At 36.8% G+C, this 16,005-nt stretch overlaps 1 protein-coding gene across 10 annotated transcripts in view; it reads left to right on the forward strand.

Annotated features, from left to right (window-relative positions):
• The window catches only part of EXOC6 (exocyst complex component 6), a 225,331-nt gene that overhangs the window by 82,488 nt on the left and 126,838 nt on the right, over nucleotides 1-16,005 (forward strand). For all 10 annotated transcript variants that reach the window (XM_019035382.2, XM_055352498.2, XM_055352500.2 and 7 more), the window contains exons 7-9: nucleotides 1,406-1,561; nucleotides 5,644-5,712; nucleotides 14,002-14,085. In XM_019035382.2, the coding sequence (XP_018890927.1) occupies nucleotides 1,406-1,561; nucleotides 5,644-5,712; nucleotides 14,002-14,085 (309 nt within the window). The remainder of the gene's footprint in view (nucleotides 1-1,405; nucleotides 1,562-5,643; nucleotides 5,713-14,001; nucleotides 14,086-16,005) is intronic.

Below are 16,005 nucleotides of genomic sequence, written 5' to 3' on the forward strand. Positions count from 1 at the left end.
AATTTTGGAAACCTGGGTTAAATAAAGTTAAGTGGATTTCTTTACTTATGAATTGTAAATCTCCTAGGAGGAGGATACAATATGTAATATTTATATAACTCATTTGAGCTTAGAACCCTTTTTTCAAGGAACATCTGTTTTTACTGTGTGAATTGTTAGTTTTGTGCATAACATAATTTGGAAACAATACTCTAAATAAATGATTTTATACTCTGAGGACAGAAAATCATTGACAAAATTAGTCTGGGCACAGAGGGAAAGGGAATACACAGGAGTGATAATAATTTTCTCCAGTACCAGCCTCTAGGGGGCAGCCAGGATCAAAGTCTAGGTAAGAGAGGAGCCAGGTTACTGCAACTTGCATGGTCTGATAACCTAAGTGTAGAGAAGGGCTGATTGGCAGTTACATGTGCCTTAGAGAGAACTCACCTAAAATAGCCAGTGCACGACCTTTCTATGTGCTAACAGAACAAAATAGCAACAATCTGACCCATCAAAACAGAGAGAATGTCTCGCAGTGTGTAAGGAAATTAAAATCCTGGAATTAAGTTTATATTTTTTTCTATTTCTGGTAATGAAGTTCTGATAGGGAAGTATTACTAAAATGACTAAAAGTATGAGGGTTCTCAACTTTTTATTCTGTGTAAATGTTTTTTTTGTCAATGATCAATTGTGGGATAACAGCTTCTGCATTCTTAATCTTCACAAACTGTGGGCATTTTCAGTGGGAAGTAAAATAAGCTCGCAACTTGATGTTATAGTTCCTTCTGTGAGGTTAATGGCTAATTCAGGAAGTTGGGAGTATGGCCAAAGAGTGTTGGCCAGTCCCCCTTGCCAACACACAATATGCCAACTGAGGAAATACATGGTTCTACATAACTTTAAAATTTAAAAAAGGAAGAGAAGCTGGGTGTGGTGGGTCACGCCTGTAATCCTAGCACTCTGGGAGGCTGGGGCAGGCGGATTGCTTGAGCCAGGAGTTTGGGACCAGCCTGGGCAACATGGCAAAACCCCATTTTACAAAAAAATACAAAAACAAAAAAACCAAAAAAACAAAGAAACGTTAGCTGGGTGTGGTGGTGCATGCCTGTAGTCCCAGCTACTCTGGAGGCTGAGGTAGGAGGATCACTGCAGCCTGGGGAGGTTGAAGCTGCAGTGAGCTGTGATGGTGCCACTGTACTCCAGCCTGGATGACAGAGTGAGACCCTGTTTTTTTTTTTTTTTTTTTTTTTTTTTAAAAAAAGGAAATGAGAAGGCAAAAATCATGAATAAGAAAGGAGACATCACTACAAATTCTATACCTACAGACATTAAAAAGATAAAAAAAACTATGAACAAATTTTTTGAACCAATTTTGACCATAATCAGTTTTGAAATAATCTGAATTTCTCTCTCTTCAAAATAGGCACAGCATCAGAAAACCTTCAGTGTTTCTCTGCAGAAACAAAATAAAATGAAATTTGGGAAGAATATGTATATAAATCGTGATAGAATTCCAGAGGAAAGGAATGAAACAGTGTTGAAACATTCACTTGAAGAAGAGGATGAGAATGAAGAAGAGGTGATGGGTTTCTTTCTTTCTTTTCTATTATTAGATAATTTTTTTTCTTTTGGATTGTAATGTACATCTGTGTGATTTAGTCTTCCCGTATGCAAAATAAATTTATGTTGTAAAAGTTGTCAGAGTCAAAATGGAGTCAGTGTGTCAAACTTTGACAAAATGGAGGCTGAGAAGGCCGTGAAGGGAGGGCTGTCATGGACGATTTGCCTGGTATCAGGAGCTATCACAATAAATTTTTTGAAACCATAGCTTACTGCATCAGCCCTACAAGGACAGCTAGCCACTTACATGTGAACACTTGTCTGTTTCAAAACAGGCCAGGCACAGTGGCTCACACCAGTAATCCCAGCACTTTGCAAGGTCGAGGTGGGTGGATCACTTGAGGCAGGAGTTTAAGACCAGCCTAGCCAACATAGTGAAACCCTGTCTCTACTAAAAATATAAAAATTAGCTGGGCATGGTGGTGGGCACCTCTAGTCCCAGCTACTTGGGAAGCTGAGACATGAGAATTGCTTGAACCCAGGAGGTGGAGGTTGTAGTGAGCCGACATTGTGCCACTGTACTCCAGCCTGGGAGACAGAGTGAGACCTTGTCTCAAAAAGAAGAAAAAAAACAAACAACTGTCTTACAAGGTCAATCCAAAACTGTTAAGGGCCTAACCATAACTCCAAAATTACAAGTCCTTTCTAGCAACTAGTGACACTCACCAGTGAACTTTCTTTCAAAACAATTTGCATAACAATCTGTCTCCCCAGTAAAACCCTAACCTCCTTTGTTCTGCAGACATGCCAGAGACCACCCTGGTCTGTGCATGTCCTGGATTTTAATCCTATTTCTTTGTTTATTCTCAAATAAATTTTTTTGCTTGGAAATTTTTCTGTATGTATTTTTATTTCAAGTTGACAAAGTCAGTCAGATTGTATTGAGCTATTAGGACAATGGAGTCATCTGAAATGTTGGGCTAGATTATTGAGAGATAAACACGATTGTAGATTATATTTCTAAATCTCTGGTAGTGGAATCTGTAGTAAAAGTGTAAATCTAATTTTTCTTTTTTTTTTTTTTTGAGACGGGTTCTCACTGTGTCACCCAGGCTGGAGTGCAGTGGCGCTATCTTGGCTCACTGCAACCTCTGCCTCCTGGGTTCAAGCAATTCTCCTGCCTCAGCCTCCCAAGTAGCTGGGATTACAGACATGCACCACCATGCCCGGCTGGCTAATTTTTATATTTTTAGTAGAGACGGGGTTTCACCATGCTGGCCAGGCTGGTCTTGAACTCCTGGCCTGGTGATCTGTCCACCTCGGCCTCCCAAAGTGCTGGGATTACAGGTGTGGGCCACTGTGCCCAAATCTAATTATTTTTATAGTGATTACTTATAATTGAATTACCTGTTGTCAAATTTTTATTTCTTAATGTCTTGTCATTTGGCCTAATTCTGGATAGTCTACCTATTTAAAAAATTGGTGCTGAAATACTGCAAAAATAACTCTACTATGATTAGTCTTTTAATGGAAAAAAAAAGTTCTAGTAAGTCTAGAAACCTTGAAATTATCCTTAAATATTTTCTTTCTTTCATCTTCTATATCCAAATTCATTCTCTCGTTCTTTTTTTCTTTCATTTTTTTTTTTAGAGATAGGGCTCACTGTGTTGCCTGTGAGTGCAGTGGTGCAGTCATAGCTCACTACAGCCTGCAACTTCTGGGTCCAAGTGTTCCTCCCACTTCAGTCTCCCGAGTAGCTAGGACTAAAAGCACACTATCACCATGCCTGGCTAATTAAAAAAAAAAAAAAATTTCTTATAGAGACAGAGGTCTCACTATGTTACCAAGGCTGATCTTGAACTCAGATTATCTTAGCCTCAAATTATCCTCTTACTCAGCCTTCCAAAGTGCTGAGATTACAGGTGTGAGCCACCATGCCCAGCATCCTATTGCTTTCGAAAGTTTTTTCTACAGGGCTCGATGCCGTGGCTCATGCCTGTGATGCTAGCACTTTGGGAGGCCGAGGGGGGCAGATTGTTTGGGCCAGGAGTTTGAGACCTGCCTGGCCAACATGGCGAAACCCCTTTCCTACAAAAAATACAAAAAAATTGCCAGGAATAGTGCCTGTATTCCCAGCTACTGGGGAGGCTGAGGTGGGAGAATCACCTGAGCCAGAGGAGGTTGAGGATGCAGTGAGCTGTGATCATGTCACTACATACCAGCCTGGGTGACAGAGTGAGACGCCCATTTCAAAAAAATAAATAAAATTATCTCCACAGAATCTTCTATTGAACTTACCTTTTATCGTCCTTTTCAGTTTTTTTTTTTAAATTTAGCTACTATCATAGGAACCTTGTTATTCCCAATTAATTTATAAGTTTTACCTTGCCAATGAGATTTTAAATTCTTTTTCTAAGGACATAATTGGGATGCAGTAAGAATTTTTAGTTGAACCATATGACTATGTGCTCATGACTGCATTTGTGAATGGGTGAATAGCTGAGTGTTTACTCTGTGCATTTCTTTTTTTTTTTTTTTTTGAGACAGGGTCTTACTCTGTCACCCAGGCTGGAGAGCAGTTGGCATAATCATGGCTTACTGTAACCTCAAACTCTTATGTTCAAATGCTCCTCCTGCTTCAGCCTCCCAAGTAGTTAGAACTACAGGCACATGCCTGTATATACTATATCCAGCTAATTTTTAAATATTTTTTGTAGAGATGGGGAACCGCTGTGTTGTCCAGGCTGGTCTTGAACTCCTGGCTTCAAGTGGTCCTTCTGCTTTGGCCTCCTAAAGTGCTGGGATTGTAGGCGTGAGCCACCACACCCAGCCACTATGTACATTTCTGCTGTATATCTGAGGATGAGGTGATACATACATACATAGTCACACAAATATATATGTAATATATATGTCATATATATGTAATATATTTGTGTGAATATGTATGCACATATGTGTATGTGTGTATATATGTGTATATATGTATATATATGCATATGTAGTGAATGTCTGCTATTGTACTGAATACAGACAAATGAACAGCTTCAAACAGTTAAATGCCTTCCTAATGTGGAATTAGTATGTCCTGATTAGTCCCTTGAAATTATTATTAGGTTTTTTGTCGCTTTAAATTAAATAAATATTTTTGACCTCTGCTTTTTTGTTCTTTCTAAATATTCAGAGGACCTCTGTATTATTTTCTCCTTTGAGGTTCAGAATGTTGAAAATAGACCATCTAGTCTTCTTACTTCAATTTTCCCCTTCCTGTTCTGTATATCTTTCCTGCTGGGAGCATCACCATCATACCTTACCCCCAGACCTTTACATTTAGAGGAGCTTGGTGGTTTCCCTGTTCTCTCAGATCTATTTTACTACTGTACTGCACTACATTTTTTTTTTATCATTTTCCCTAATAAGCAATGTTATAGTAAAAATAATTTAAGTTCACTCTGGAGATTCACATGAGTACAAATGTGTTCCTTTAAAAAGGGTTTATGTATTTCTCAAGTTTGAGAAACTTTATAGTACTACATTTCATCAATTATAAGGCATTTTTTTTCCCACATAACATTTCAGAATATAGGATACATCTTAAAGATGATGGTGTTATAGTTTTAAGTGGTGGTGTTTTTTCTTTCTTAGCAGTCTGTGAAATAATACTGATAGTGTCTTTAATTCAATGCAATAATGACCAATCATATGACATAGCTGCGTAAGAACAGGAACTTTGTCTATAGCCAAATCATGAAATCTATGTATCATTTTTACCCAAAACAATAATAAGGTATCTAGTTATCCATAGCAGTTTTCTGTAATCTATCATACATATTAAAAATATACAATTTCTCTCCTTTGTTACCTTAAGTTGAAAACAGTCCACAGTGATAATAAACATACTACAAAGAATAAACTGCTGAAGAAATGCCAAAACAAAATAAAGAAGGTTTTGCGTTTATAGTGTATGCTTTCTATGGGGGAATTGAATAAATATTGTAACACAAAGTTCATGAATCTTCTCGCCTATCTTTAACTTTACATTATCTAATGGTGGTCTAATAGTTTGACCTATAATTTTTTTAAAAATGGTTTAATTTTCAGGTCTTAACTGTTCAGGATCTTGTTGATTTTTCCCCTGTTTATCGATGTTTGCACATTTATTCTGTTTTGGTAAGTATGTTTTATATTTATATATATATAGCTTTATATTATTTAAAAGGCATGTATGTATTTTAGGCCCTAAAAATTGATCATATGCTGTAAATCTTCACATAATTCTTTGTGAAATATCCACTGTGTGTAAGGCACTTACATTTTTTGATTACTTATCATAGTGTAATTTCAAGTGATATACCATTTCATGTATATTTTAAGAAACTTGTAATAGTATACTTCCATTTCTCCCTATTGCCTTTGTGCTGTTGTTACATCACAGTTCTTATAAGTGACTTTTACATGTGTATTCCATACTACATTGCTCTTATTTTTGATTTAATGTTCCTTTTTAAAAATAACTGCTTTATTGAGATCTAATTCACATACGAAAAAACTTACCCTTTTAGAGTATACAATTCAGTGGTTTTAGCATATTCACAAGGATGTGCAACCATTACCACTACCTAATTCCAGAAATACCCATTACCCACCCCTCCAACCACCCCCAAAACATCAAAAATGTGTATCTGGCTGTTATTAGGTGGTGTGTTCTATAGATATTTGTTAGATGTAGTTGGTTTATAGGGTTGTTCACATCTTTTACTTCCTTGTTGGTCTTCTGCCTATTCTGTTATTGAAAGTAGAAGTATTGGAGTCTTCAACTATAACTGTTGAATTGTCCATTTTTTCTTTCAGTTTTGCCAGTTTTTTATTCATGTATTTTTAGGGCTTTGTTGGCAGGCGAATATATGTTTATAATTGTTATGTCTTCCTGATGAATTGACCTTTTTTAAAAAAATCATAAAATATCTTTCTTCATAATATTTTTTGTCTTAAGGTCTGTTTGGCTTTAATTAGTATAGCCACTCCAGCTTTCTTTTGACTATTGGCATAGCATGTTTTTCCCCATCCTTTTACTTTCAGTCTCTTTGTATCTTTGAATCTAAAGTATGTCTCCAGTAGGTAACACATAGTTCAGTCTGTTTTTTTAAATCCAGTCTGCTGATCTCTGCCTTTCAATTGGAGTGTTTCGTTCATTTACATTTAATGTAATTACTGATAAGGTAGGATTTATGTCTGCTCTGATGTTTGCCATTTGTTTTAACATGTCTTATATCTTTTTTGTTCCTCTATTTCTCCATTAGTACTGTCTTGTGCATTAAATAGATATTTTCTTATGTACCATTTCATTTCCTTTGTCATTTCCTTTTCTTTTCTTTTTTTTGTGCTGGAGTTTCGCTCTTGTTGCTCAGGATAGAGTGCAATGGCATGATCTCAGATCACTGCAACCTCTGCCTCCTGGGTTCAAGTGATTCTCCTGCCTCAGCCTCCCAAGTAGCTGGGTTTACAGGCACCCGCCACCATGGCCAGCTAATTTTTTGTATTTTTTTAGTAGAGATGGGGTTTCACCTTGTTGGCCAGGCTGATCTCGAACTCCTGACTTTAGGTGATCCACCCGTCTCGGCCTCCCAAAGTGCTGGGGTTACAGGTGTGAGCCACCGAGCCCAGCCTCTTTTCTTAGTATTAGCCCTGAGGATTGCAATTAACATCTTACTTTAAAACAATTCAGTTAGATTAATACCCTTTTCTTTGTGCTATTGTTTTCTTTTTTTTTTTTTTTTTTGAGAAAGGGTCTTGCTCTGTCACCCAAGATGGAGTGCAGTGGCATGATCACAGCTCACTGCAGCCTTGACCTCTTTGGGCTCAAGCAGTTCTCCCACTTGAGCCTCCCAAGTACCTGGGACTACAGGCTCATGCCACCATGCTTGGCTAATTTTTGTATTTTTTGTAGAGGTAGAGTTTAGAATATAGTCTTACTGTTTTATGCTGTAAATTTAATAAACTTTCATTAGCACAATAACTTCTGGCTGGTATATATAACCAAAAATTATTTGGTAAAGCTAATTTCTTTCTTTTTTTTTGAGACAGAGTCTTGCTCTGTTGCCTAGGCTGGAATGCAGTGGTGCCATCTTGGCTCACTGCAACCTGCGCCTCCTGGGTTCAAGCGATTCTACTGCCTTAGCCTCCCAAGTAGCTGGGATTACAGGCGCCTGCCACCACGCCTGACTAATTTTTGTATTTTTAGTAGAGACAGGGTTTCTCCATGTTGGCTAGCATGGTCTCGAACTCCTGACCTCAGGTGATCTGCCCATCTCAGCCTCCCAAAGTGCTGGGATTACAGGCATGAGCCACCGTGGCCGGCCACTAATTTCTTATTATTGTTACAACTCTTCTTCCTTCTACTCGTTATTCCAGTTCTGCCATTTCCCAGCATTATAGCATTGGGAAAATTACTTCCCTTATTTGAGTTCCTCATTTGCAAAATATGGTTAACAATTTCTAAGGCTATGTTGGATATTATAGTCAATATAAATAATAAAAGTGCTTGGTATAGGACCTGGTATAAAATATCAGGCAGTAAATGTTAAAGGGGTTATTATAAAAGGGTTACATTAATATGTATGCTTTCAAGGACTGTTGACTGTAAGTCTACTTTAGCCAAAAAAGCTCTATGTCCGAAATCCTAAGGTATCCTACTCTATTTGATCAAATATGAGTATTCCATGAAAGGAAAATAGGTATAAAGTCAAAAAAAGGGATTCTCTTTGGAAAATGCTGCACACAATATTCACAATATAGCTTATCATAGCTTATCATTTTTCAGACTTTGAGAAGTCCTAAGAGCTTCTCTGACTTTACTTAGCTGGCTATATCCTAAACTTTGAGTATAGGGATCGTTTTTTTTCTTAGAATACTGAATATTGAATGAGTTAATTTCCTAATTATCTGATGAATACCGAATATAGTGTGCGAATTGCTGCCCTAGGAGTTTTTAAGGGTATATGAAGGCTTTCCAAGGGGCCCTGGGCTAGAAACTTTAGGGAAATAAATTTTAGGTCCACGGCTTTCTTTCTAAAAATGATCTGTTTGGGAAACCCAACCTGTCTTCAGAATAGTTCTTCTCTTACTGTTGGTGCTCTGCTCAGATTCCCTTGGGTCACTTTTCAGCTAGAAGCTACCACACATCAGATTACCAGTGTTGAGATTAATAAATTATGGTGTGTGGATATGGTGTTTGAAAGCCTAGCTTCCTAATCTAGTTGCCTAGATTAGGACAACACTGAGGTATAACTTATGCTCTGAAGTTGCAGTGTGGAATCAGGCACACAATTTTTTGCCTTAGATGGTGCCCTTGGTTGGCTTCCTCTTGTTCCTTTTACTTTCTTCACTTCTTGAACAGTTTCCCTCTTCAACATTTCTTTAGTTTATCATTGATCTCAGATTCTGTTCCTAGGACAGCTACCTAAGATAGTGACCATATTAGTTATCAATTGCTGTGTAACACACTGCCTTAAAACAACAAACATTATTATTTCACAGGGTTAGCAGTCAGGGAGTTGCTTAGCTGGCTGGTTCTGGCTACAGGTCTCTTATGAGATTCTAGTCAAGATGTCATGAGGACTGCTGTCATCTGAAGGCTTAACAGGGGCTGGAGGATTTGCCTCTATGATGGCTGCTGGTAGAAGGCCTCAGTTCCTTGCCACATGGAGTGTCTACCAGGCTGCCTGAAAGTCCTCATGACATGGCAGCTGGCTTTCCCCCAGAGTGAGTCATCCAGGAGAGAAACCAAAATGGAAGCCATCATTCCTTTTATAACACAATCTCAGAAGTGACATACCATTACTTCTGCTTTATCCTATTTGTCACATAGATGAACTCAGGTGCATTGTGGGAGGGGACCACACAAGGGTATGAATACCAGGAGGTGGGGATCTTTGGAGGCTGTTTTGAAGGCTACCACGTTTACTTTATAAGTGAAAATCATACCCTTCACTGATACTCAGTACTACCATGGTGCATTGTCTTGAGGTGTAAAGGCTTCCAGGGTGCCAAAAAAGGAGAAGTCTCCTTTAATTATTAATCAAGGAACTGTATTGGGAGTTCCTTCCTTTCCATTTTTGCACAAATTTCTGTTAAGGGTAAATCATGTTAGGAATGGTATATTTTGTCCTGTGGTAGGATATTCTGAATTTAGATATGTAGTAGGGAGTAATGACATAGGTAGGAATAACGATAGTTTCCTTTTAATGACCTGTTCTTTTTCTCCCTAGCTATTGACAACAAGTAATTGCTTTTAAGAGAGAGTCCCTGTGAGAGAGTAGAGCAAAGAGAACACAGAGAATTTTGATTGCTAAAACTATGTCCTATGTGTTTAAATGTAAACAATGATTTTGGCTAATCTTAATACTCTTCTTTAGGATGTATCATTTGCTGTAAAGAAAACACCTTTAAACAGCCAAATGATATGGGTTAGTAAAGCTGTATCTTTTAAACATGAATGGAGTGTTTTCTGGGGCTGCCAAAAATTTTAAGTTACACTGGCTAACTTTATTTTTTCATATTCATGTACATTATGATTCGATAAAGTGGGTAAAGCTGTTTAGCTGTCATAAATCTAAGTCCAATTGTTTAATGTTTTATACTTCATATTTAAAGTAAACCCTGGCTATTCATTTTTAGCGGCATATACCATTCTCTTTTGTTAAACACCCAGAAAAAGGATGGTCATCATATCTAATGAAATTAATGGAGTTATGCCTGATTTTACTGTTTGATTTATTGATTAGTAGGGCTGCATTTTTTTATGTACTTTTATTTATTTTAGTAGCTTTAGGGGTACAAGTGGCTTTTGGTTATGTGGATGAATTGTATAGTAATGAAGTCTAGGCTTTTAGTGTACTTGTCACCTGAATAGTGTACCTTGTACCCAGTAGGTGATTTTTTTATCCTTCACCCCACTTCTGAATCTCCAATGTTCATTATACCACTCCACTTGCCCCTGTATACCCATAGCTTAGCTCCCACTGATGAGTGAGAACATGCAGTATTTGGTTTTCTGTTCCTGAGTTCTGTCACTTAGGATAATGGTCTCTAGTTCCATCCAGGTTGCTCCAAAAAATATTATTTTATTCTTTTTTATATCCCTGATTTTTATACTTGGTTGTATTTAATTATTTCCAAAAGTTGAACAAGTTTTATGTATGTCCACATGTTAATGGAAGGCATGTAGTATTGTTTATTATGCTCTTTACTTCATAAAAGCTTAGAATTTTAGTTGTATATTACATTGCATTATTGTAAATTAAGTAATGAAAACAGAATAAGTAATGAGAAACTGATTTATTGTCTTGATTTTAAGGGTGTGAATGCACAAAACAATCACACTGGGTTTAAATAATATTGACTGCTTTTTGTAATTCCATAAATTTTTTTTTTAAGACAGAGTCGTGCTCTGTTGCCCAGGCTGGAGTGCGGTGGTGTAATCTTGGCTCACTGCAACCTCTGCCTCCCAGGTTCAAGCAATTATCATGCCTCAGTCTCCCAAGTAGCTGGGATTACAGGTGTGTGCTACCTCGTACGGCTAATTTTTGTATTTTTAGTAAAAACAGGGTTTCACCATGTTGGCCAGGTTGGTCTCGAACTCCTGGCCTCAAGTGATCCGTCCTCCTCGGCCTCCCAAAGTGCTGGGATTACAGGCGTGAGCCAATGCACCTGGCGTTGGTGATATTATGGTGTAAACCCATAATTTCTCGGTGGTTTTCATGATGTAATTTTGTTGTTGTTGTTTGTTTGTTTTGTTTAAGAGATGGGGTCTCGCTGTTGTCCAGCCTGGAGTGCAGTGGTGAGATCATAGCTCACTGCTGCTTTGAATTCCTGGGTTCAAGTGATCCTCCTGCCTCAGCCTCCTGAGTAGCTGGGACTACAGGTGCATGCCACTATGCCTGGCTAATTTAAAAAAAAATTTTTTGTAAAGAGATACCTTGACATGTTGCCCAGGCTGATCATGAACTCCTGGCCTTGAGCAATCCTCTGATTTCAGCCTCATCTTTACTTTTTTTGAAGTGAAACTTGGAGTCAGACTTTTCTTGAGAGACACTTAGTACAATTTGACTTATTAGTTTGATCATGAGGACTGGCTTTGATAATTAGATTTTAGGTTTTAGGGTGGACTTTAAAAAAAAAAAATCAAATGCCCTAAGTCTGCAGGTCAGAATTTGAACCAGAAAGTATATTATTAATGGGGAAAAAAAAAGTCTCACTCATTCTATTAAGATATTTATTTCCAATAAAAATGTACTTTTGGGTTTACTCATTATCAAAATGTATGATATACTTAGGCCGTTTGCATCAGTTTAGTACTGATTATGATAATTTCACCCAGAAGAAAAAAAAAACCCACTATAACACCTAAAGCCTTATAATCTCAAAGATAAGAGTAAAACATATCATATTAGATAATGTTTTTTAAAATTAAGTTAGAATAAATTCTGTAAGGATAATGGACTGGAAATAAGAGTTCAAAAAGAAAAATGTAGACTTTCTAAATGTTAAGGAATAATGTGTTCATGTATCTCTCTGTATTTGTATATTTTATATTTTTTTAGATATGGGGTTTCATGGTAAAAAGGAATCTGAGGAGAAAAGAAAAATAAAAAAAAAAAAGAAAGAAGAAAAGAGATGAGGTCTTAGTCTGTTGCCCCAACTGGAGTGCAGTGGTATGATCATACCTCACTGTAGCCTTGAACTCCGGAACTCAAACGATCCTCTTGTCTCAGTCGCTTGAGTAGTTGGGATTACAGGCACGTACCACCATGCCTTGCTGATTTTTAAATTTTTTGTAGAGATGGAGTCTCACCATGTTGCCCAGGCTGGTCTCAAACTCCTGGCCTCAAGTGATCCTCCTGCTTTTGCCTCCCAAGTTGTGGGGATTAAAGCGTGAGCTACTGTGCCCAGCCCCATATTTTTTTAAATGAGTGATGGCTGGATATGTTTAAATGAGGATTTAGCAGTTTTATTTTAAATTCCATTTTATCTTTAAATGCATTATATCCTCTACATTTATTTAAAATTATGGTGAAAAAAATTAGTTACCATATTAAAACTATGTGGGGGACATTATAGCTTATTGAAATTATTTTAATTGTTTGCGTATAAAATAATTGGAAAAAGTTTCGTATAGGATACCTAGGTAAAAATATTTTCTGCATTTTAAGTTTACTTTAGACAGCACTAAGAAAAGTCGTTTTTTGTAGCTACTTAAGTATAAAGAAAATAAAATCAGACTTTTTTTCAGTGAAAATGTGGCTTTTGACATTTTTTTCCTGTAGTTTTTTTCTTTTGACTTTGGAGCCTTAGATGATTAGGGAAATGGTTCTCACCCTTTCCTTCTGATGTTGGATGGGTTCTCTTTAAGCAGTGAAGAAGACAGAGGGGATTGAGGTATAGTAATTAATTTATTTTTTCAGTTATTCACTTACCTAATATTTATTGAGTGCCTTCTGCATGCCAAGCATTCTTCTAAGTGATAGAGATACAGTGATGAGCTCGATGGAATGTGGACCATACTCTAATAGAGTGAGGTAGTAAAGATAGATCTCTGTTGTTGGATAATGTAGCTGTTAGTTATATGTAGTTACTAAAATAATTAAAATTTAAATGTAAAAGTCAGTGTCTCATTCAGATTGGCCACATTTCAAATGCTCTATAGCCACATGTGACTAGTGGTCTACCATTTTAGACAGCACAGACATAGTAAACGTTCATCATCTCTGGGAGTTCCATTGGACAACACTGAGATAGACTAACCAAGAAATTATAGCATGGTATAAGTGCTATGATAGGGAAGTACAGGTTGCTATGAGAGAACAGAAAATAACAAGCCTTCAGAAGTTAGGGAAAGCTTTCTCAAGGAAGTGATATCTCTGGCGAGTCCTGAAGGATGAGTAAAAAATCATATGGGAAAAGGAAACTGGGAAACTTATTTCAGAAATAGCCTGCACAAAAGCCTGGAAGTGAAAAGAGAGCAGTATATGGATATATTGAGAGTGAAAGAGTAGCAAGAGATGAGGCAGGGGCTTGTATAACATGCTCATGTTACACATAGGGCCTTGTATAACATGCTCAGAAGTTTAGGCTTTGAAGCTAATCTTTCACTGGGCTTCCCTCACTGATAGCCATATTTTGGTTTGGTCAATCAAAAATCTATAAAGCCTAAGTAATAAGTTTGGTAGGTGTCAAATTGTTTAAACATAACTTTATTCTTCCTAATAGTCATGATACAAACAAATTACTATCTTTAAACTATAATGGCAAAACTTATTCTTGACATTCTGTATGAAATGCTATTAAACATTTACATTCTAGTTAGAAAATTTAAAGTAACTCTTAGGGGTAAAGAAGTATCTGTTTTAGTTGTATGTGTGTGTATGTGTATTTTTCATTACTCTGCTAATTTTATTTTAGGGTGACGAGGAAACATTTGAAAACTATTATCGAAAACAAAGAAAGAAACAAGCAAGACTGGTATTGCAACCCCAGTCGAATATGGTAAGTATGCGATATTTTGAATTGGTTATGCTGTCACTTTTTATCCCCTTATCCTGTTTTAATTTCTTCAAAGCATGTATCACTGTTCATTCAACTACAAATATTTATTGAACACCTACCATTTCCAAACATTGGTTTAGGTGCTAAGGGTACAGCAGTGAACCAAATAGATAAGTCCCTTTTCTCATGAGCTTACATTCTATTAGGAAAGATAGATAGCGAATTTAAAAAAAAAAAAGGACCAACAAGAAATATATAAAATATCAGGGAATGATAGTTTCTGACAACATAGTGGATTATGTATCTTGATTAATTGTCCCACTGAAAATACAACTGAAGATGCTAGATAGACATTTAAAACAAACAAACAAAAAGACAAGAAACTAAGTGAATAAGGAACTGTTCTATATATTGGTTGTGGTGATAGTTACATTAGTAGATGTGTTTGTAAAACTCATAGAAGCTGAATATTAAAGAGTTTTATTGTATGTGACTAATACCTCAATATATCTGACTATAAAACAATCAAAACAGGAAAACCCAAATGAAGGCAGAAATGCAGATAGGTTTAATGAAACACTGAATATAGCTTTTATCCTAGGAGAATCTGCTGAGTAGGAAAGCATGAGTTTTGACGACATTGGGTACAGAGGGCTAAGCCCAGAGCCCACCCAAAGTAGGTGTCTAATAAGAGATTGTCTCCCTTGTAAGCTGAGACTCCAAAGGATTTAAAGCCCCTTTATTAGGATGAGCTAGAGATAAAACCATCTAAAAATCCTTCTGTTCCCTCTGGCGAATACTGTAAGGAAAATTACCTATCTCAAATCTTGCTGAGTGAACGAGAGAAAAAATCCCTCTGAGAATTCATAATAAGCAGTTTGTAACCACTTGTGTTTGCAACCCAAATTCATCATACATGGATAGTCAAAGACATCTCAAGCTCAACATTTCAAGTACTTCCATCCTGATACTATCTCCAAGTGCCTGGCAGAAGCAAATACAGATCTCTGCACCTTCATTCCAGAGTTAAACTGAGCAATTCACAGTCAGAAATAATTACCAAACGAGTGAGAATCGTAAGAAATATTAACAACAAAAATAGATTCTAAAAGACTCGATATCTGAATTATTAGCCATAGAGTATATAATAGTGATACTTAGTATATTTAAAGAAATAAAAGCCAAGCTTGCTAATATAAATAGGGAACAGAAACTATAAAGAATGACCAAATAGATGTGAAGAAATATCAGGTAGAATATCTAGAAATTAAATACATATTAACTGAAGTTAAAAATATTATGAATAGGTTTAACAGTTGATGAATTCTCTCTTAGTTAATCTGAAGAAACTATGTGGAAGTAAGCATCACAAAGACACAGAAGGAAAAATTACTGAAGTGAGACATGAGGGATACAGAGAAGTCTAACATATATCTAATTGGAGTTTCAGAAAGAGGATAGAGCAAATGAGACTGAAGAATATTTGATGCCATATGGCTGAGAATTTTCTGGGACAGATGAGAAATAGAAATCCACAGAGTCAAGTCCAAGGAATCCCAGGTACCTTAAATAAAAAGAAATACACTCTTAGAAACCTTATAATTAAATTGCAGAACACCAAAGATAAAGAGGAATAGAAGACCTGAAAACTATTATCAGCTGTCTTGATCTGATTGACATTTATTGAATACTCCACCCCGGATGGAAGAATACACACGCTTTACATGTGCACATGGAAGATTCACCAATATCATATTCTGGGCCATGAAACAAACATCAACAAATATAAAAAGCTGGGCTGGGTGCAGTGGCTCACGCCTGTAATCCCAGCGCTTTGGGAGGCTGAGGCAGGTAGATCACCTAAGGTCAGGAGTTTGAGACCAGCCTGGCCAACATGGTGAAACCCCATCTCTACTAAAA

This window comes from Gorilla gorilla, chromosome 8 (assembly GCF_029281585.2).
Source record: "Gorilla gorilla gorilla isolate KB3781 chromosome 8, NHGRI_mGorGor1-v2.1_pri, whole genome shotgun sequence".
Classification (NCBI taxonomy): Eukaryota; Metazoa; Chordata; class Mammalia; order Primates; family Hominidae; genus Gorilla; species Gorilla gorilla.